Raw genomic sequence first — 23,975 nt, forward strand, 5'->3', positions numbered from 1 at the left:
TTTTGTGGTCAATGTACGTCCGGCCTAGGTACGGTCCGGCCGCGCCGCACGTACGTCCATATGACGTCGTCCGTCAACTCCTGCTCTGGTCCTGCATTTTGTCCTGGGGATGCTGGGTGAGCAAAATTGTCGTAATTTCACCAATTCCTGTGACATTTCATTGATTTGAAACGAGCTGCTTGGTACCTAACCATGTCAAGATCATGCGTATGAAATACTGATATTTTTTTCGACAGGAATTGAGGAAAGTCAGAAATTACAAACAAAATTGAAACGGAAAGAGTTCACCTGATCACTGACAAGTGACCCTGGTGACCTACTGTAGGCTAGCCCAGGTAGCATGATGTAGGCTGTACTATTATTACATGATGATGTATTGTTGATGTTCCCTAACGTGGCGCGGCCCCTAACGTGGCGCACTTTGATTTTTCGCCTGTAGCGCCTAGCTAGAGCAAAAGTTTTAACTGAAATTTCACAGAAAGTGAAATTTCATCAAGTTCTAAACACTCCCGTTCATAAATCGCGAGTTTATTTACCCGTTACAAAATGAAAAGAAAAAATTATTTTGGCGTGATTTTCCGATTTTATTTTCAAGTGCAAAGTGAACCCTTTAAAAATGCCCCGAAAAATAAGAAAATAATTTTCTGACAAACATCTGGCTGGGTTTGTAAGTAAAGATAATAATGATTTATCAGAATTTATCAAGTTTACAGAAATTCTTAAATGTTAATTTGGAATTTTCCGAGATTTATTCAAGTGCGCCACGTTAGGGAACACTCCGCCAATTTGTGCCCAATTTCCGGACGAGACCGTTTTTGCATTTCGGATTAAATTTTATGAAACCGAAATTGTACACAGAGGTTAAATAGCAAGCATTAAAAAGGTAAAAGTACCAGTATTTCACTGCATGAATTTGAGGTTTATCAACAAAGAGGTTTGGCAACACTACACGAGGAAAGTTGGGTAAGCTTCGAAGTGCGCCACGTTAGGGAACACGACTATATTATAAGTTATCCCGCGAGCGCGAGTGGAACATGGAATAATGTAGTGCGTCTGTGTCCCACATTCCACAAGGCCGAAGGTATGACACAGACGTACTACATTTTCCGTGTTTAACGAGCGCAACCGTAATAACGAATTCAAGCAAACTTGATGCACAGTCATGACAGTTAAGATCATGAGATGGAACACGCACACATCGCATCTTGGAAAAGCGTAATATGCGGAGTGCGGTATGGACCGAGGCCGTGCTACATGGTTATATGTAGCACGGCTTGTTGCCATGGATCCACCAATCAGGATCGAGGATTCAAGTTTACTTGAAAATAACAGTCGTTTTCCTATTTCCGGATTTTTCCTAGTTCCGGATCACTTCAAATAAAAACCTACCTCTTTTGGATTAGTCTCCCAAAAACAATTTCTGACGATGTTAGCTTCTTGATACACAAAGATCTTTTCGATAAAATCTTTATAAGAGGAATTTTGGCCAGATTTCTGACTCGCAGTAGGCCTACATGTATGGACGGTTTGTAGAAAATCGCAGGAGCTGTGAATCGACGATAAATGTTCTCCTTGGTACATCACTCGTACCGTGTGATTTTGAATATTTTGTTCATACACTACAGTCGTATAAACTCTTCCATCGAATGTTTGTTGAATCAAAATGAGTTGTAGAGTCTCTAATATTTGAGAATTCGTCAACGAATGACCGTATGTTTTGCCTAGTTCTGAGTCGCGCGTGCACTCTCGACCCAACTACACATGCGTTAATCGATTTTGTGTGACGTATTCTGTGCTATGTCAAATGTTTTCGGTCCGTGTGAGTTCATGCCGTTGCGCTGCAGACAAAAGTTTCAAATCATTTATGTTTTTCTCGTTTTAAAATTTGCTGGAATTCTCTTGAATGAACTGTTTTGGGAAAATTAACTAATACTTTAGCAGAAACGTGCTTGATTCAGGGTTTTTCTGGCTGAAAATTTATTTTCTCATGTGATTTTTTTTGCGCGAAGCATTGTTTGATCGATTCAGAACTGATTGAACCAATTCGGAACTAGAAAAAAGGGAATCCTTACTTATGACGTCGTAAAGTCAAATTAAAATGAGCATAAATCTGGAAAATTATTGTGTAGTATCTGCATCACTCAAGATAAACTTTGTAATCAATGTCACTTGAATTTGTGGATTAGTTGAGCTGAAGCTGCCTGAATGATGTTTGCTATCCAGAATTAGGAAAACGACTGTATTCAAATGACTATAATGCCTATGGGGCTCTAGGCTCAAGTAGAGCCCCAAAGTAGGGGTACGCATGACCCTCGTGACTTAGCTTGAGTAACTCTAGCTCCAATGCTTATCTAATGCAATAAGCATTATTGAAGCTTGAGTTACTCAAGTGAATGTCAGACAACTGGACCGTTAAGACAACTCGACCGTTGAGACAAGTCAACTCGGGACAACTCGACCCTTGAGGCAACGCAATCATTATCCGAAACCTACCCCATCTCGGAGAGATTCCCATATCTGGCCATCACTTGTCATCCTGTGGACAAACCCTATGAGACTGGTCTGAAAATTTTTAAGTATTTCTCTCAGTAGACACTTCAATATTTTCCCTGCTAAATTTGACTTTTTAGGACATATTATCACTTTCTGATGGATGATAGGTCACACTGAAGGTAAAAATTAGTGATGGCCAGATATGAGAATCTTTCCCCGATCTCTTATGTCCGCCCATCCCATGTGCCAATGAATGGGATAGCCAGATAGCTCCATCTTTTTCCAATAAACTAAAATAAGCCTACCCCAGCAACCCCAGCCCCTTCAACCCGGCCCGATCCGACCGAGCCAAGCAGGCTACCCCCAACCCGTACCCCACCACCCGCAGCTGGACATGGAAACAAAATCCCCATGGCAAAAAAAAAAGTTGTCTCGCCATCCCATGCCCAACCGCCAAATGTAGCTCTGTTGTAGTAATGAGTGGAGTGCTGGAACTATGGTACCCTCCATAGTTCCAGCACTCCACTCAGTAGAGCTACCGGTATGCCAAATGCAGCTCTCTCTTAGCTTGGAAAACCCCAGCATAATTGGGTTCCCGGCCAAGCCAAACCCAGTTGTATCCCGTCAAGCAACCCCAACCCAATGATCAAATCCGAACATAACGAAACAATCCCCGGTATGGTAGGGCCTACTATGAATATTCCCAAAAAAATTGCGAGTACATGTAGACTTAACTTGTCTCAACAGGCGACTTGTCTCAACGGACGACTTGTCTTCCATTTAAAGCACAAATATGTTTTTGTCATGTGAGGCGCTTCCAAACTCGTGCCCCTTCTAGACTTGCTTTGGATGTTGTCATCCAGTTTCATCATGGTCTACGACCCGCTATCTGGAAAAGATCCCTGTTTACCTGGCTAAAACAGCCCTGGCTAAAGCTAAAGCTAGCCATGTCCACAAATGTGGGACTCTCCATGCTGTGTATATGAGAGTCCCAAAACCTAAGGTACTGAAAACATGCAATACAAGAAAAAAGACTGGCACATGAAACAACCAGTCCAACAGCTCTTTAGTACTGCATCAAGCCAATCAACCAACTGTGTCAAAAGAAACATCTGGGCCTAATCTGTATTTCTACATATTCTCTCCATAGTAATCAGGTCATGCTACCAGACTACTGAGGTGTTAATCTTTACAAAAAGTTGGACATGCACCAGTCTAGTTCTAGGCTTCAAATTGAAATTACAAACTGTGGCTTCACTCTCAGATGCCAAATGTTGAAGAAAAATCTCCTTTACCAATTGAATTGGTACCTCAAACTTTGTTGATGAAATAGTAAGGACCATGTCTTTGCCTCATGAAGATTTTGAAGAATTTTGTCGGCTAAAGAGTGAGTTAAGTTGACCTGATTTTGTTTTGCATGTTTTTCTGCACTCAAGGTTCCAGTCTAGTCTGGAGCTACAATCCCGGCCAAAATGGTTGGGACACTTCCTGAGCCTGCCACGGTCACCCACTCCCCCGCTCCCCCGGTCAATGTTGTTCTCTCCAGCTGATGGAGCACACATCGCGCAATGAGAGACAACATTGAACGGGTGGTTGGGGGCCCAGCGAGATTTGGCCAGGATTGTAGTCCCATAAATGTGTCTCAAACAACACCGACATGTAAACATGTAGGCCTTTTCTGTTATTTCATTGCAGATTCTCAGTTATCACTTACAACATGAGGTCACTTCTAACTGTAAGAGAATTACTGTCTCCTATAAGATGGTTCCGTATAAACAACCGAAACGCAGAACATGTATTTACATGTAGTTTCATCGCATTGGTTTTCTGCATATCCTATGGATCACCAGTGCTGATAAAAATGTAAGTGTACATTATAACTATTATAATTTTTGATATGATTGCTGGTTGTTGTGAACAATGTGATCCCAAAGGCCCAATGGTAAAAGTTACACTGTACATCATCCGCAATGAAACATCCAAATTTCTTTCATGGATGTTTTGAAGTGTTCAGTGTTCTTGAAGAGTAAAATCAGGAAGTAGATTGATGAATCTTTAAAAATTAAAGGTAGACTTGTCATGCCCCAACTAGATTCATTGTCCCAACTTAAGCAGGGACTGTTCCAACTAATTATGTGGTCCAGTTCGAACACTTGAGTTAGGACGGTTCCAACTTGGGTATTAAAGTGGGGACCATCCCAACCAAAGTGTTCGAACTGGACCACATAAGCGTGGACAGCCCCGGCTTAAGTTGGGACCGTGGCGTAACAGATTTATGAAGTGATTATGGAGTAACTCTGTCTGACTACATGAATTGCTAGAAAAACAGAGAGAGTGTGCTCTGCGCAGGAACTGAACCTAGCCTAGGTTTGTGTGCTCTTACCCAGAGACGCATTCATATGATGCAGACTGTGCATGACCAATGTTCAATTGAATGTGCTCATCCACCCTGCAGTGTCATAAAGTTCTACAAGGATCTTCCTGTGCTATCTGGACATAATATGCAATTCATTTGTCCAAAATGAGCATTCTTCAACAACATGGAATATGATTAGAGATTCTGCAATTCAATCAAACTTCATATGAGGTCCATGGAAGGAAGGCCGACATCAAAACAATCCTTTCCAATATAGATATTTACGAGTTATCTCGAGAGCTCAGCTCCAGTAATATTCAGAGGTGTGAAATCTCCGCTTTTTAGCGGATTTCCCCTTTTTGGTTCAGCGTGCCACATTTTGTTTTCCGCTTTTTTTTTGCCTACTGATGGTCCAGAATTTTCCCCGCTTTTTTCCCTGAGGGTAAGCATTGATTTTATTTCCGTTTATTTTATTTTCCGCCACTGCCAAACGCACGCGAAAAACAGAGTCGATTCGCTCTACACATTCGCTCGACACATGTGTTGTTTCGTACGTATTTTCCGACAGCTTTTGACATTATTAATTCCGCAAGATGTCAGTGCAACACAAATGCATAATTGTCCAAAGAGGTTTGGAGTTTGATACTGACATTGACAAGACCGATCCTCAAGTTACAAATCCGTGGAAATGGATTTGGATGGAACACACCATTCATCATTCATGGGCAGAAATTAAATGGCACGATCAGAAAAATCCAAAAGCCTGGCGTCCGATGTACATTCTTTTCCTAAGTAAGAGCTAGATTTAAACTTTAAAGGAAGTTTATTTTTTTGTGGGGCTTAGGAAGAATCGCACTACAAACCTCAATAAGCCTTTTCGGAGTTCCAACTGCGCGCATTCGTAACCTGTGACAATGCACATTGTTTGTCTCAAATGCCCTTTGACAGTACCCACAATGCACAAACAGCCTTTTTGTAAAGTCAGTGGCGCGATGATGTCAAAGGCCATTTGAGACAAATAGTGCGCGTTGTCACGGGTTATGAATGCGCAGTTGGAACTCCGAAAAGGCTTATTTCAACACAGTTTTCATATACAAGTTGGCCATTTAGGCAGTTTCAAGCCGATATGAAGGAAAAGTTAACTTAAAAAACATGAATAAATTGCAAAACATTTTCGACCAATAGTTGGCCCAGGAGGCTGTAAAATGCACCACAGAGCATCTATATTTCAAAGTTTTCCCTGGGTGGGCCCCGGACCCCACGCCGTAAGGGCTTCGCGCTCGCAGGTTCAGCTATTTTCAGCTATTTTTTTGGAGCTCCACTCACACCCCTGAATATTACTAACGACTCTAACATGTATGCAAACTGCCAGGTGATCGTGCAAGTTTTACTTGCAGTATTTTTGAATTTACACAGGAAACTACCCGCGACAGACACAACTGTGGATGTTCAGGTGACGGTGAAAACCAATGAGGTCATCCACATCACAGATGACAGGTTTCTGTCAGTGGGGTTCACTGTGGGAGATCTCAGTCAACATTGGAAGGATGACGATCTTGGGTAAGTGTAAGAATACCACCGCCAACAGATTGGGCGGTAACTTGTCAGTTTCTTTTCTTTCTACAAAACAGTTTTATTTTAATACAATTCCTCATACAATAATATTAATAATAATAACGTGTGCACAAACCTAAACTGTCACCTAACCCAAGTTCACCTTATCCTTTTTCCACGAAATTCAGTATTTTTACTAATTGGACCACGAGGAATCGATCTAGATGGTTTGCGACAGCAACAGTCCTTGTCCTAAGGGTCGTTTTCACAAAAGGGCGACAGTTATATGTCGCCTTAATAAGGTGTGTCTCCCTATTGTGGACGGAGTTAGCAAAATCTGTCGCCCTATCCTAGCAGTGTTAGTAAAATGATAATAATGATAATTAATAATAATAATAATAATTACCCTGGATTGGACATTTGGGAGACATCCCCATAGACTTGTGCACAAAATTGTCCAAACTTAAATGTATAACCCAATATTCCCTTGTCCTTTTTCCACAAATTTCAGTATGTTTACTAATTAGACCACGAGCAACAAATATAACCTAATTGCAAAATTGTGCCTCTAAAGGGGGGCTGTGACATTAGGAGACATGAAAATGTCTTCCTATTGACCGATGTCTCCCAAGAAATTACGATAACGTGTCTCCTTAGTGGTACCTTTCATCATCATCTCATCTTGGCCTGTCTCGTCGTAAACGACGATGAGTTCGACGTCTTTCACAATCGTCAATGTGGGTCTGTGAAGAGACTGAATGCCCTGAGTGGATAGCAGAGCGCCAGGGGGAGCGACCCAGTGCAACAGACTCCCAGGTATCATGCGGAATGTCAAAGGCAGACAAGTCTCGCTTAAGGACGTCCTTGAAGCGCAACCTAGGGCGACCACGAGGACGTGGGGCATCAGCCAGTTCACCGTAGAAGATGTCCTTAGGGAGGCGACCGTCATCCATTCTGCAAACATGACCGGTCCATCGAAGGTGACGTACTCTCAGCATGGTGAACATATCAGTTGCTCCAGTGAGAGCAAGGATGGAGGAGTTCGGAACACGGTCTTTCCAGGTGATGCCAAGTATGGAACGAAGGCAACGGAAGTGAAATGAATTTAAGCGTCGCTCCTGGCGGCTGTATGTGGCCCAAGTCTCGCTGCAGTAAAGTAGGACACTCAGTACGCAAGCTGTGTACACACGGATTTTAAGATTGATGGAGAGGTCCCGGTTGTCCCACACGCGGGAACGAGTTGCCGGTATCTGTGATTTAGAAGGTTGTACCATCATGATTGTGGGACGCCGAGCGCCGAGGCAAAGTAGTGTAAGTGATTGGTTGCCCAGGACAGACGCTTACCTCTGGACCTTAACTCATCGAATCCAGCGGAACGCGCAAGCGTGACAGCTGGGATGGGGAAAGGTTGTCCCGCAGTATCAAACTAACTGTGCTTCGTGACCGCTAACCGTTGACTTGAGGTAATCCAAGTTCATCCGCATGTCGGTCGGCTACAACCTGCCTGGAACACAGCAGAAGGTGGTCATACCGGGAATGCAGCTGCCAGCCCCTGCTGCCGAGCTGACATTATTTAACCCAGTAGGGGGTTTAAAATCAGAGTTTGCCTTCTCCTAGATGGGCTGCCAACCAAGGCTACGAGCCCCATCAACCCGAGTTTAAAATCAGAGTGGCTGTCTCCTAGGTGGACTACCTCACAAGTTAACGAGCTCCACCTGCCCGGAGCCAATTGGTTTTAAGGCGCCAGAAACCCGCCTTCACACCCCTGCCCTCAGTTCGAAACGGGGATCGGCATCGTGAAGCCGGGCAGTAGGAGTTTGAATTAGGAGAGGCTATTCGAGACGCTGATCATATGGAGCATTTCATGGATGAGAAGGGCTCAATCCTCCTCACCACCCCCGATCATCCTAAAACCTTGGATCCCCGTGGTACCATTACACGTATAATAATAACAGGATTTATAAAGCGCCATTCCATCTAGATCATACAAGCGTAAAACTTTCAAGTGAATCAACCATCAAACATGAGATGGTAGGCAGAAAAAGCTAATAAGAAAAAGGAATCAATGTTGTCATTAAAAATTATCAGGCTTCTTGCCAATCAACAATGTGTTATGCTTTCAAATACTCAACAAGTCGTAAAGTTCTACAAGACTGAAGTTAAACATGGTACATCTCTCAAGAATGTTGTCCAGCTCCCAATATGCTTGATTTGGTCACTTACGAAGTTGGATGTCCTCAGCTTGGATGCAGGTTTTAGGATGGACAGACTTTCTCAGCTGCTTGTGACCATCAATCAACAGGTATTAAAGAGATGCGGGTAGCATGGGTATCTTTGCGGCATTTATGGTGGCTATGAATCTATTCTGGATGCAGGGTTTAGTTCTGCTTCACTCCTGGCCTATCTTGACAAACAAACCTCGATGCTTGGGCAACTTCTCAGTCCTGCTTTGTCTAATACTGTGTATGCTTTTGCTCATACTCTAGACACCCGAGATTGTGTCAACTGTGGCAAAAGTGCCTTTAGGTTTGGGTCTTTGCCTGGTGGAGCTCACTCTAACATGTTTTACGAACAGAAGCGTCTGGCTTTCTGCTTTTGTACTGGCACTGTTACTTTACACATCAAATTTTTTTTCTGAACATTGGTTTGGTTCGGGTTCGGAAGTACATACAATGTACATTGAAAAGCATACTTTTACGTTTGCCGGATCACGCCGTAAGTCGGCTTTTATAAGTCGCCATTTCGCTCATCTAGTCGGCTTGTCACTCTCAGTCCCCTACAAAAGCACAACGTAATAATTGGCATTTAGAAAAATCAACCATTGGCATCAACTTTCTGTACGGTTGCGGTCACAAAATGCATGAACATGTGCCACCACAGCACGTGTTATCAAAAAGGGGTTTCCCAATTCATGCAATACCGCACGGTGAGCAATACCAGTAACCCCTCTAGCCTGCACGCATGCGCTCTGTCTATTTTGGGGGTCGTCTTTCTGAACGATCACGATGCAGTGATTTTACTTACACGCGCAACGTGCATGCATTATTTACACATGGTGTCCACTATAGCAATGCTACGGTACGTGTACTGTGTTTAATAGCTCCATGGTTGTACGGATTATGCACATGGAAGACGGACAATCGTGGAGCTTAGCCCACCAAACAATGAAGATGAATGCAGTGACTTGTTAACACAGTAAATTCAATCATCTGTGCCCTTTAATTTTGCCCTCTCATTGCAAGCATTAGTATTTCTAGCGCTATGAAGAAAAAAAACTTGCCGAACTTCCGAACCGACCTTTTTGGTTCGGTTCGGAAGGCCACGACAGCCACTCAGAGAATGCTGTGCTGATAGAAAAGAGCTAATTTATGCAGGACATTGACTGAAATATATATCTTCATTAACCCTCCTAAAGATGGAAACATACATCTTGTGCCAAGTTGTCCTTCAGTCAAAATCAATCAAGTGACTGTTTTCGACAGTTGGGGGCTCCCAGCCTACATAAAGTAGAATTGACTGGCTGTGACTGTTTATGTAAACTTGATACAGCTATGCTTTGACTGTAGGTGATTGATAAACATAGGCACTTGTCTGCTTTTGTCTGTTGATTGAATTTGACTAGTCACACAGTGCTTGTTTGAAACATGATCTGATTGTCAGTGAGTAGCCTGTGTAAAAGGCATGGCAGGGGAAGAAGATTGATTTCTTTGACTGTCTGTGACTGTTCAGATAGCAGGAGGGTAAAATTAAATCAAATTAATGCAAAGTATAAGCAGGGGTTTAATTCAATTTTATGTGGTCTTTAAGTCAATATAATGTTTACATTATTCAAAATAAAGAAACCCTTTACAAATCTCCCCCCAATACTGACAAGAAATTGCCCTTCTTGCAACATTCCCAGCCCAGGAAAAACAAATGTATTACATGCACAGGGTAGCAAGTAAAAAAATGTCACATGGCATGTGGAATGCTGTCCAAAATTTTCATGAGTGATTTTTTCACTGTTTGGCTTAAAACAGGGTTTGTTTGAATTTGCAGGTCCAGAAGACTTCAAAATCTTGCCAAGGGGCTTTCCCCTGCCTATTTACGCTTGGGGGGTAGCAGGGCAAATTTTGCCACCTTCAAGGAAACTGCCCTCGATATAGAGGGGCACAAAGGCTTCAAAAACTTCACCTTCACAGGTATGGACTAATGTCTGTCACATCAAACTGTGTGTTGATTGGACTGTCTAAAGGTGAGGCCAAAAAAAAGATAGTTCTGCTTCCGATTACATGGCATTCAAAAATAGGGTACGGGTAGGTAGGTGGGGATTTTTTTTTTTTTTTGCCAATTTTTATTTGTGTACGATCATGTAGAGGCGTCTGTGTGTAGTCAAGGGTAAAAGGTAGTAATTGATGGTTTTGGGTATTTTCTTCTCATTTTTCCCTTAAAAAAATAGGGTAGGGGCTGTCAGAATAGGGTAGGTATAGGGAAACCGAAAGCAGGACTATTCTCTTTTTTTTGGCCTAATATACAACATTTGCAAAACATCTCAAAACAAAACTACCGAATTATGTTAAGGAGAATACACAAGAAAGTGTGGATTTGTAATTTAAGAATTCACGAGGCGTGAAGCGCCGAGTGAATTTGTAAATTAAGAATCCACACTTGCGAGTGTATTCTTCGACTTAAACCATTGCGTCAAAAGAAGTATTGGCATTAACAGTGAGTGGAGATGAAAAGACTCGGGATAAATGTTGCAACCTGACGCCACTTCCGCGATTGTGTACAAAGTCTATGGAGAGTCAAGAATTTCAAGTATTTCCTAACAGTCAAGTATTTCCTAACAAAATTGGAAATATTTCTCAGTCCCAGATTCATGTCTTATCATTTTTGCAATGAATGCCCTTCATTGAGATGATATATGGAGAAAACAAGTGGCGTCAGGTTGCAACATTTGTCCCGGCTCCTTCCGTTGACAAATTGATAGTTCAGACGATGACTTCTTTCTGACTCGAAGTAGGTTTTGCAGTGACAGCGAAGAATCTGACAGGGAAGATGCATTGATAATTTCGGAAGGAAATTTTCACGCAGACGGTCTTATTAATGCTCATTATAGAGAACAATTGTCTGACATGTTCAAAGTGTGGATTCGTAATTCCGAATCCAAACTTTACTAAAGATTCGTCGTTCCGAATCCACACTTTGTGACCAGCGTAACAGATTCGTAGTTCCGAATCCACACTTTTAACAATAGTGTGACGTCATAGCAATGGTTTAATATGAAATACCTCACTTAACTGTAAGTGAATAATAGTCTCAAGCATCCTGTGAAATCATGGCACCATGGTGTGCTGTCATTTGCAAGGAAAGTGACATTTTTGTATCAATTTCCAACGATGGTTGGCCGACCAATCGTTTACTTTTTTTTCAAAATACTGCCCCCATTTTACCAAGTTTAGTTAGTGCAAAAATTGTTTGCAATTGGTTACACATCCGTGAATTGGTACAAGCCAGCTAGTCTGGTTCCCTGACCCAACAATTTCCAGATGTCTATAAATTGCTTGAACACAAAACTTTAAACAAGTCGGTGTAACAATATTGCTATAAAATATTAACTCCCAAATCCATCCATTTCTGAAAATTACAGCAAAAGCAAATGTTGTACATGTTTGTATATACATTACCTCTAAACTGATAAATATTCTTTTAAAACAAAAGGAATGAAAAACCAAATTCCTCGAGAAATTGGTTTGTTGTTTGACAGGCAAGGACTGGGACAACATCAATGATTTCAGTCGCGAAGTGGGGTGGCGCTTCATCTTTGACGTGAATGAATTCCTGCGGAGAAACGGCCATTGGGACCCAAACAACTTGGAGAAGTTACTGGCTTATAACACCATGAAGAACTATACAGTGTGGGCATGGCAGATGGGAAACGGTAAGGCCTTTCACCTCCTCGATCTTTACTTGGTATTTTGACGAACTAAAAATATGCGAGAAGCAAAGGTTTGTGGAATAGAGTGGGGGAAAGGAGATGATATTTCTTGGAAAGATATTTCTTGGAAGAGGAAACAGCGAACATAGTGAACATTGTAGATTTGTACCGGTATTCCATGTTTATTTTTAGCAGATCTCTCTAATCCTAAAGAAGTAAAAAGAATTAGTTATAAACCTATACTCTTATAGGAATCTTATACGAATCTTTGAAGAATCTTAGAAGTATCTTAGAAGAATCTAGTATAATTCTTTATTGATAAATATATGTGCTTAAAATCAGTTTGGCAAATCCTAAATAAAGACTAATAATTGTCGAGCCTTAAGCAAGCAAGGGGAGTGTGTGGCCTAGTGGTTAGGGTTAGTGACTCCGGGGTTGGAATCCAGCTGCTGGTCATATATTGTGTCCTTGGTTCTTGGGTTCTTGGTTCTTGGTTCTTGGTTCTTGGTTCTTGGTTGGTTCTTCTCCTAAATACTCCACGTGGGAGTTTATACAGGAGGCCAGAAGCACCGGGGCAAACCCCTTCTCTTAGCGATAAGTGTTTACTGGGTTCTTTTACATGCATTTATACAACACATGGGACCTACGGCTTAACGTCCCATCCGAAGGACGAAGCAATAATGGTTAAGTGCCTTGCTTAAGAGCACAAGTGTCCGCCGGCGGGCTCGAACCCACGTCACTGTTGCCTCTGAAACACCAGAACGTGAGTCCGGTGTTCTTAACCGCTAGGCCATCACACTCCTTGGGCAAGCCACTTCACCCACTCCACCCCCACTTGCTCCTCTCCCCCCAGGAGTATGAATGGGTACCGGCATTAGCTGGGGAGTAACCTGCGATGGACTAGCATCCCATCCAGGGGGAGTAGAAATATTCTCAGTCGTTTCATGCTACTGAACCCAGAGATAAACGCCGGTCTGATGAGCCACACTGGCTCATGACAGACTTTTCTTACTTTTACCAAAGCAAGCTCATTATAAAATTCTTAAAACACGATTTTAAATTGTGAACAAATACAATTTCAGACTGGGCTTTACCAACTGCTTTACGTGAAGATACCCGATGGTGCAAAATCAAACACACATTTTTTTCACTTCACAAAGCTACATTGTGGAATATTTATCAAGGATGGTTCATATTCCATGTGAATGCAAAGAAAATCAAAAGGCAAAAAAAAATTTAAAAAAATTGGTTACAGCAAGTTCAACTTTTTCCAATTGACAGTGCAGTAACTTGATGTGATGTAACAATTTTTCATTTGCTTTCCCACTGGGTATTAAAAGGTCCATTGGTACACAAGTAATCTTATGGACTGTTACTCAATATAGAAATTAGAGACAAAAACTTATCAAGGCACTTCACCGAATCCGTCAGCACAAATTTAAAATCGAAATCTAAATTGAAAGCAAAAAAAGGGAATGACGAGGTTACTCACCTGTGTTGCAGAACCCAATGCATATAAACACTCGGAAGGAGTGACCATGACAGCAACTCAAGTGGCTAAAGACTTCATCAAGTTCAGAGCCCTCCTTAACGCCAGAAAGCAGTATAGAGACAGCCTTGTTATCGGCCCAGATGTCACAGAGCCACGTCACCTGCTTGGAATGTCCTCAGTCAAGTTCTTGCAGACGTAAGTGGCACATCTGCTTATACTTGAATTAGTCCAAAATATCTCCCAGTGGGATGTATAGTCTTGCGTCACATTCATTAACCCTAACCCTCCTCACTCCTTCAAAATCCTCATGGCGGTTTTGGAGGATTTGGAGGATTGAGGATGAATAGTGTATAGCACTTGAGGATTTTGGAGGATTGAGGATGAATGGTGTTTGAAGAAAAGGAGGATTTTGGAGGATTGAGGATGAATGCATTTTGAGAGGCAGGACTGTCTGACGATTTTGAAGGATTGAGGTACTGGGTATCCTTCATTTGAACATAAGTGGAGGATTTTGGAGGATTGAGGATTGTTTCTAGCAACAAAAAAAGCCTATGGGGTTAGGGTTAAGGCTTGTCTTGCTTATTGGTGACACAGCTATCTAACATGTTGCACTTTAAAAAAATATTTTCTCACGAATGAATGACCTGGTATTTGCCTTACATTGCACCATGGAGCTATAGCTCCATGATTGCATGTACTCACGTGCGTAGCATCTTCTTGTAGAACCAGTCTACTCCCGCTATAGACTGGTTCCTGGTCCACCACTCGGCCCTGAACGAGTGAACGTCACAAGTGGGCATTAGCCAATGTGATAATGGAGATAGGGAACCAACCTCTTATTCGCATGCACGCGTGCTCACACAACGCAAAACTTGTCCAGTACTATCCTGCGCTTAACTGTGTTTAATAGCTGGCCTCAGCCTTGGCCTCAGACTCTGAGGTTGTGGCCTTGGCTTTGGCCTTGGCCTTGGCCTTGGCCTAGGCGTCGGAGGTTGTGGCCTTGACTAGAACACTGCTTATAAGGAATGTAAATTCAGCAATTGTTAGGTCCTGAAGTTGCTCAATAACCCTTACCCTACTTGACCCTCCAACGCATGCCAGTTGTGCCTCAAGAAAATCTCCTATGTTTTTTGCATGGCCCTCCAATATCTGCCATGTCATTTCAAGGGTAACTGGACAGGCACTCCAATACATGCCACATAGAACAATGAGAGTCCTCTGATAACAAAGTGAGTGCCCCCAGCTGGTCAGTATCAGGCACCCTCCAGGGCCTCCAACTCCTGCCAATTGGAGCCTTCACTGTTAAGACTTGTTATCTGCCAAATAACTGCAGCTGGAGGGCATTGGCATAACCAACTGACATGCAGTAAACTACCCTCAGAGAGTAAGGGTTAAAGGTATTCTGATTCAGGCCTGAACAACAATTTGGGATCTTTCCATCTTGTATGGACATAAACTGGGCTTCTTAAATGATCCTAAAACATGAAGCCTGAACCGGAGACAGCTGAGGTGCCAGGAAAAAAACAACAAAGATTACCATTCATGTTCACAGATTCCTGTCCAAATGTGGGGACTGCACCAACGTGACCACCTTTCACAGCTACTACCTTAGAACATCCACAGCCAAGCTAGATGACTTTATCAACCCTGCCACCCTGGATGTCCTCAGAGCCGAGATCAAAGCCATCAGGGAGGTTGTCCAGAAGTATCGTTCTTCGGCACAGGCGAGGATCTGGCTGTCCGAAACGGGGGACTCTGTTCCCGGCGGCGTATCTGGGATCTCGGATCGATATGTTGGTGGCTTCCCGTAAGTAAGGCTCAGAGGAATGCCCCCCCCCCCTCCCCCAACTTGTGGAAAGTATTGGTATTTTCATATTTGTTTTGTTTTTAAACAAAATGGGGCCCCAGCCCCATCCCATAGAAGAGATTGCAAGATTCCAAGATAGTATATTTAAAAATTGTTGACAGCTGTGATGTGGGATATGACATTTTGAACACCCGAGGGGCGCATAGCACCTGAGGGCGAAGCCAAGGTGATATTTCCCCCCCCCCCCTCCCCCGGTGTTCAAAACATCATATCTCACATCACAGCTGTGAACCATTGTTTTGTTATACCTCTGTCTTGGATTCTTGGATTTTGAATTAAAAATCACGAAAACAATCAGACGTAAACACAACAATCATGACAGTCGAACGTCAACTCACGTGCATGTCACGTGCTCGAAACAGCTGATTGTCTACTAGTTCGTTGCTCCCACTCAGGTATGGAAACATGGTGAAAATTGCGTGAGTACCAACGATACAAGCGTTTCACACCGTACGTACCATACTCCCTGTGGGATGTCACCATAGAGCTATATTAAATTACTGGAGCACTAACTTCGTGTACAAAGTAATGCCTGCTGGGGGCATCCATGTTTGTGCATAAACCTATGGAAACCTAGAAATTGTGTACGGCTTTTGTACGGCTATTTGCATATCTGCGTTTGTATTCCATTCCGGTGTGTTATGAAAGCCAATACGCTCAAAACAGAAACGCACGATCAGCAAATGAGCGTGTCATTTTGCTCTACGCAAACAGCGCAATGCGTGCGCGTATTCACTGCAGATGCTTTTTGCCGTCACGTTTATTGGAACCGTCAATGACGCGCTTAAGTTGTTTGCGTATGCTCTACTTGTGCGTTGCATGTAGAGTACACTTTCAAAATTCAATCCATCTAATTTCATTATGTTCTACAAACACGCACATGAATTCAAAATGTCTACGCCCTAGACGGCTTCAAAGCATCTCCGCGTGCAGAATGACTAGTTAGCGCTCTAGTAATTTAATATAGCTCTATGGTGATATCCCACAGGGAGTGTGCCATGTCTTTTATACACCTAACACTTGATCGTTCTAGGCCATTGAAAAATACAGTTTTCGAGACAGAGTTATAACAAAAGTGATTATTATTATTATGAGTAGCATTAACCATTGTTATATCGTGTGCTTGGATACTGTAATTTCATTGGTCCATGACGGCAACGTGTCTGGACAAGAATAATGCATGTCACACACTGAGGGTGATATCGCACTGCATTCATTGCGCATGTTGCTGCCGACCCGCTAGCTTTGCGCAATGAGAACTGCAAAGTCAAACGCTCAGTCTCATGTCCAGCAGGACATCAAAACCTTCAGTTAACGAAGGTTATATCGTAGTGATTTAATTTATTTCTCACAGAGTAAGTGACAACCATTTATCTTTCTGAGTTATTGGCACGGTATATAACAAAACAATTGTTGACTGCTGTGATGTGGGATATGCCGTTTTTAACCCCCTCGGGGTGCATAACTTCCCCTGGGGTGTAAAAACGTCATAATCACATCACAGCAGTCAACAATTGTTAATTGTCGATTTCAGTCGATGTCACAATCATAGTCGCTTTCCGTGATCAGATATATCAGCAACTGACTGTATTGTGTTAACGTTTGTGTTGTATCCAGATTTCTGGATAAGCTTGGGGTGACTGCTCAGGAGGGCCTTGAAGTTGTCATAAAACAGCAGTTTATTGGCAGATTCGTCGGTCTTGTGAATGAATCCAACATTGAGCCCAGACCTGTAAGTCAAAGTTGATGGTATACATGGGGGCAGCAAACAAAACATAGTAAATCGTGACATAATAAACAGGACTCGTTTATACTACGGTATCGGGAGTCCTGTTTATTACGTCACGATTTACTATGTTTTGTTTGCTGCCCCCAACGACGACTTTTACACAAATTGCACGTTCGGGTCGAAACAAGACCTGAAAAACAGCTCTCAAAAGTACCTTTTGTACTCATTTCATGAGAGACACAATAGTCGTTTTTATTTCATCACACCTTAGGCTACATATATCCGAAAAATGACGGAAATGTCTTCGAGCATTCAACAACCTCTTTAATTGTTTGGGAGGGATTAGTTCAATATATATTCTGGTCCTGTGATATTTGCTGATATTTGCTGAACATCCTTTTTGCATTCAAAGGTTCCAAGTACAGCTTTTTGGAAGGAGCTAGTTCAGTGCCCATTCAAAACATGCCTGTTTGGAATGGGCAAATTGCTTGACTTACGGTAGACCAGCAAACGCGGCGGTACAGAGCACAGTGCTCATATAAAAGCGCCATATCTACTCCTCACCGTTGTGCAATCGTGCCCTACAATAAATGGTCGAGGCCCACCTCACCATTGCGCGATCTTCCCGCTTCAAGAAATGATCAAGCCCATAAAGCCAACCACCATTTGCACATGTGTTAACTTGTTAATCCGGAGCGGTATAGAGTGCAGTGCCCGATCAAAATGTGCAGCAGTGCATTGCGCGGTCTGTATATACACGTTTGTATGGTGAAGGCCTCCAAAATTGCTGCTTTTTTTTGTAGCTTCTTTGCAAACTGCTCATCCAAACAGCCTCAAACTTGCTGAGCAATACACCTGCTAATTTTCAACTTCATACTGTGCCCAATTCTGGAGACAATCGAAATGCAGACAGACACACAGAGATTCCTGGAATTATAGTCAGATAGTCAGTGGCATGTTTCATTGTAATGATATTGTAGTGATGTGTGTTTTCTCCCGATATGAGTTCTACCACTGTTTATGCAGCCTCGTGTCTGCTCTTGAATATCGTTAAAAAAAATGGATACAAGATGTTGGTTGTTCACAAGTTTTAATGCTCTCAAAACTCACAAGTTCGTCATGCACCTGCTCTCCAATGATTAACAAACTTCTGGAACGTCAGTAGGTTTAAGCACACATCAATTGACTGAAGAAAACTTTTGAAGGAACTTTCAACGTTGGAATAAAACTTGCACAAAGCAGAATGAAAATGATAAGTGAGAGGTCACATACATGTCACACTGCGCAAACGCATCACAGCGAGAGTAAACTCTGGTGCCTGTGGCAACCAAAACTTATTAACATACTTGTTTGTATGGAACGCCTAGTGGAGCTGAAAGTACAAACAATTAATTATATTAATTAATTATATAGAGACTGAAGTTTTATTGGCTAGGACATAACATTTCTGTTTTCGTCTTGTCTGTGTCAGGCATACTGGGTGGCATATCTTCACAAGCAACTCATTGGACGGCGAGTACTAAATGTGACTACCAACCAACAAGGGGCAGATAACCTGCGCATTTATGCGCACTGCACTCAAACAAGGTGTGAATATGTTCCCCTTTAGCTAGTCATAGCATAGAAATCCCAGATAATAAGCATGCAACCAATATAACAGCATTCACAGGATTTTTGTTACTGAAAACTCAAAGGCGCTAGCTTTAGAAAAAAATACGTTTAGCTGTTTTGACCTAGCTGCTTAAAAGTACAGTCCATCATTTGCAGCTATCCAAAAAGTAAGTGAAGTATTTATCATTGAAAAGCTTACTTGACTTAAAGATAGTAATGGGACTAAACTCCCTGTGAAATTATTCTTTCTGGCAAGCTGTCATTTTGAAGAAAGAAGGTCTTTCAAACGATGCAGCAGTGTTGAAAATGTCCATTAACTGCAAAATACTTATTTCTATCTCAGAAATTTGAGGTACCACTCCGGAGATGTAACCGTCATTGCACTGAATCTGGACAAAACAAAAGCCATGCAACTTCACTTACAAGGCAGTCTGGCTGGCAAGAACATTGATGAGTACTTACTGACACCGAGTGGGGATGAAGGTCTACAATCAAGGTACTTCATGGTCTGGCGATCAGACTATTTGGCACACTTTAGAGGTTCATGTGATCATTTCAATGAAGGGCTTGAGCGCAGGAGTACTGCAACTGTACTTTCAATAGCATAGTTGAGGATGGAGCACAAATGTTGTGAGTACAGAACATGTGGGCCATCAGCCTGGGGGTTTGGTCGGTATCAAATCAGGGCATAGATGATTATAGTGAGCATGCACAAGGTATACCGTCCCTAGAATGGTAACAAGCATTTTGATGGACATTTTGAGAAAAAGGGTGATAACACCCAAACAGCTGCCACCGCTGCAATGCTATCACATATTTTCCATCTCCGGAGGTGTATACCTTTCCAAAAATCGTTATGACGTTTTTTCCCCTCATTTGATACCGGTGGCCAAAATTTTGGACCGAGGCTGATGGCCTAATGCCAAATGAGGTGTGTGATGCTGTGGACATGGTTGAGTATCAACGAAAACTACTCATGAAAGTCTGTAAAAGGCCTACTTTAATCCTGTTTTTGTCCTCTAAAGTCCTACTTTTGTCCCGATTTTGTTAAATTTTTGCTCCTACTGTTCTTATTTTTATCACCCGGGTCTGCTTGAAAGCCTGCAATTGTTAAAAAAAAACTTACCAAATCATTGGCAGACATATCTTGGCCTTGAAATAAGTTTGGAAAATTTAGGTTTGTACTAAATGTATATAACTTGTAAGAAAAATGTTGTGTTGGCATTGAAACAGTAAGAAAGGTCATTTGAAATTTATTTGTCTTGTACAATAAGAACACGGGCCGAAAGTTGCATCCATGAAAAAGGCTACCAAGTAGAGGGCAGAGAAAGAGCAGCACAGTAAACATCTAAGAAGTTAACCAAACAGTCCTTTTTCGGGCCTACCAGTGCTTCCAAAAGGTCATTAAAATGACCATTTATTCCAAAAAAATGAGAAATAAAAAAGAACCAAATAAAGAAAGAAAGATTAAAAAACATTAAAGAAAGCAAAACTACCCTCACCCCAAATCCATTACATGCATGACAAATGACAATTGAGACAGTGAAAAGATTGAAAAGTTGACACTTATTTTGAATTGACCATAACTCAGTAACTATTTACCCAATTGGAAATATTTGTTTGTTGTTGAAAAGCTAATGAACTATACTCTCAAATGTGTATCCATATTTGCGATGTATTTTTTTAAAAGCTGTGAAAATGTTGTTTATTTTTTTAACACCCTTGATTTGTGAAAGTTGTATTTAATCAAAGGTCACAAATCAGTGATTACTATTATTCTTATTAATCATTTCTGGCAATGAAACCAAGGATTCCTCAAAAGCGCCTTAGGTACTGTAGCTCGCAAGCCTGAAGAAACCTGTGGAGAGAAGACAATGAGAAGAAATTAAAGTTTTAGAGGTGGGAGGAAAAGCCCAGAAGAATATTCTGGGGAAAACCCACGGAATCAGGTAGGGACTGAAAACCCAATGCACATATTGACCCAGGCGGAATTCGAACCCGGGTCACAGCGGTAGATGGTGGGGAAAGTACCGCTACGCCAACCTGACTCCCCTACCGCTACGCCAACCTGACTCCCCCCTTGTATTGGTTTCTCTGTAGATATGTCTACTTGAATGGCATCAAGCTTGAGATGACAAGTGATTTTCACCTCCCTGTGTTGAGGCCACATCCGCTCCTGAATCCCGCTAAAATCACGCTTCCACCTCTTAGCTATGGTTACTATGTTATACTGAAGCCTTCTGTCCAAGTCTGTATGTGAGCACAGTAGGCAGATAGAATGTAAGAGTCAGTTTACCTGACTACAGCTCATACATATTTATAAGCCAGAGCACTTCTTTCATTGGTTTAATAGTGAGATAAAGCAATGTGGTTGGGTATGGACGAATCCAGGCACATGATCACTGTACACTCACCAGGCCCCCTTCAATGGAGAAACCATTGTCCACGGTACTGTACAAAGTAGCTGCCCCGTGACAGATTATTTTAACTATAGCACAATGTTTTTGCCATTGATCTATGAAGGGGGCCTTTATGATAGAATTGATAGCGTGCCTGGATTGGTCAATACTTTGTGTAAAGGCATATTACCCTATGCAATATTCAACAATTGTTGACTGCTGTGATGTGGGATATGATGTTTTTAACACCAGAGGGGTGCAAAGCACCAGAGGCGAAGGGTGCTTTGCGCCCCAGGGGTTAAAAACGGCATTTATATCCACATCACCAGTGAAACTGGTGTAATGTTCATGTACATATTAATTGAACACCAATTTGCAATATTTAACACTTGTTGACTGCTGTGATGCGGGATGTGATGTTTTTAACACCTGAGGGGTGCAAAGCACCCGAGGCGAAGGGGGCTATGCGCCCTGAGGGGGTTAAAAACGGCATATATCCCACATCACTGCAGTTAAAAATTGTTTTGTTATATCGTGCCAATAACTCAAAAAGATAAATGGTTGTAACTTACCGAGTGAAAAAATAAATTAAATCACTGCGATGTAGCCTTTGATAACTGAAGGCTTTGGTATCCTGCCGGACATGAGACTGAGCTTTTGATATGCAACACCCGCAATGAATGCAAGGAACATAATTTGAAGTCAGTACATGAGCTTCTGTTCCAACCATGATGGTATCAGGCCTTTTTTAAGCACAGCAATATTTTCATTACCCTTTGGTGTCCATTATTGAAATCCAACAAGGGACATCAAGTGGCTTTGGTCTCCAGTCCACAGTTGACTTTGTCTTGGTCTAGGCGTTTGACAATAAGAGTCCGATGATTGATGGTAGGCCGCGAACAATGCACCAAGTGACACGTACTATGCAAAGTGTGAACAGCGACCTCACACGGCTAGGCTCTACAGCGTGTGTCAATAAAAACGCAGGATTCAAAGCGATTTTTTTTCTGAGAAAATTATGCTACTGGTGTGCCTAATTTGGTAAGGATTTGATTGTCCATAATTTCATCTTTGACAAGATTTTTGTTTGGTGGAATTTGGACTTTTGAAGACAATGAAGACAATTAAACCAGAACAAAACTTTCTTTGAAACAACTGATGATAAGTATCATTGTTTCAAAGCATCATGAATGTCGTCTCTGACATATCAAATAACATTGATTGTGGACTAAAGGATTATGTAAGCCTAATCCTGCCACACATGTCCTTCTTTGTGATCCACAAATACTTTCACCTGTACTGAATTCAAACGTTTCATTAGGTATGTGTGATTTCACAAATCAGACCAGCTTGGAATTTATAACCCTTCTTTAATGTACTCTATCTCTGGACAGGATTGTCCAAATGAGATGGGATAAAAAGCATAGTGAAGAGAAGGAAAGGTACTTTGAAAAGAGGGTTAACATTATGATGAATAGGGGTGGTTTATATTCTTAATATTTTTGTTTCTAATCCTGCGTTTTTATTGACACACGCTGTATATATGCAAATCAGGTGGGGCTATATGAACGCCTTGGAACAACCATGGCAATCTTTTTCGGGCAATTTTCATTGTTTTCTCGCTGGATTTATATTGAGTCGTATTTGGTCTGTGGACTCAAAACTATTTGGAGAATGTGGCCACACTCTCCAGCTGTATGTCCTCCATGACCAAAAATAACATATGAGCCTTCACAACAAAGCACTGAATAATAATCTCATCTTTATTCGCATACGGGGTCGTCGCTGAAAATCCAGCTACAAAATAAGGAAAAACATAAGCCAAAGCCCACGGATGTTCCAAGGCGTTTATTCAGCACCACCTGATTTGCATATTGTAGCTGAACTGTGTGAGGTCACTTTTTGTGCTTCATACCATAGAGCAAGGACCCAAGGAGTCAGAACTCTTGGGCGATTTACATTTTGACCATTAACATACCAATCCCTCGGGAATGTCTATAGCTACAGCACTGTGACCGCAAGCCTCGACCATTCAAAGCGTGAATGCCAGCGGCCTTTGAACACGATGATCGTCGCCGCCTTTTTAGTTGGTAACCAACAACCTCCCTATATGCTGCATAATAAGTCATGTCACGTCGCTGCTCTTTTTTGAAAAATATATTTTACAACAAGATAGGTTTTTACAACTGCGCAGTTGTTAGATGTGAGTTATGAACTCAAGTTAGCAATGTGCAGTTGTTGGTGCTTAAAAGCGTTATCTGTCCCTGTAATTTGGAGATAAATTGGATTTCTTTCAGATAAGTTTTCATGTATTTTCAGACATTTTAATTGGCAATATATCATTGATGAAATGTGTTTTTTTGGAAAATTTCACAAGTTTTCACACTAAAGGTACAGAACATTTTGTTCTTCATGAAATGATTGTTCCAGTGATGTTGACCACATTTATATACAGTATCATCCAACTGCGAACAAACACTTCAAAATCATTCATTTTTAGCGATGTATGACAACTGCGCATGCGTATTTACCATGGTACTGGTACTGTCTACGAAGC

General features: G+C 41.8%; 1 protein-coding gene across 1 annotated transcript; it reads left to right on the forward strand.

Moving 5' to 3' along the window:
* The first annotated feature begins 25 nt into the window (after nt 1-25).
* Nucleotides 26-22,435, forward strand: LOC119720856 (heparanase-like). The gene is made up of 11 exons (XM_038190724.1): nt 26-116; nt 4,189-4,356; nt 6,266-6,409; nt 10,442-10,584; nt 12,150-12,323; nt 13,824-14,007; nt 15,365-15,619; nt 17,297-17,411; nt 18,880-18,995; nt 19,363-19,515; nt 21,120-22,435. Exons 1-11 carry the CDS (start codon nt 61-63, stop codon nt 21,277-21,279), a joined length of 1,668 nt encoding a protein of 555 aa, XP_038046652.1. The 5' UTR covers nt 26-60; the 3' UTR covers nt 21,280-22,435.
* The last annotated feature ends 1,540 nt before the right edge of the window (nt 22,436-23,975 follow it).

This window comes from Patiria miniata, unplaced genomic scaffold (genome assembly GCF_015706575.1).
Source record: "Patiria miniata isolate m_02_andy unplaced genomic scaffold, ASM1570657v1 HiC_scaffold_13, whole genome shotgun sequence".
NCBI lineage: Eukaryota > Metazoa > Echinodermata > Asteroidea > Valvatida > Asterinidae > Patiria > Patiria miniata.

Bases quoted from the DNA above. Each gene is read 5' to 3' on its own strand.
- LOC119720856 (XM_038190724.1), top strand. From the start codon at position 61: ATGACGTCGTCCGTCAACTCCTGCTCTGGTCCTGCATTTTGTCCTGGG. The intron at 117-4,188 runs GTGAGCAAAATT...ATTTCATTGCAG, and splicing joins TTTTGTCCTGGGGATGCTGG to ATTCTCAGTTATCACTTACA. The intron at 6,410-10,441 runs GTAAGTGTAAGA...TTGAATTTGCAG, and splicing joins TGGAAGGATGACGATCTTGG to GTCCAGAAGACTTCAAAATC.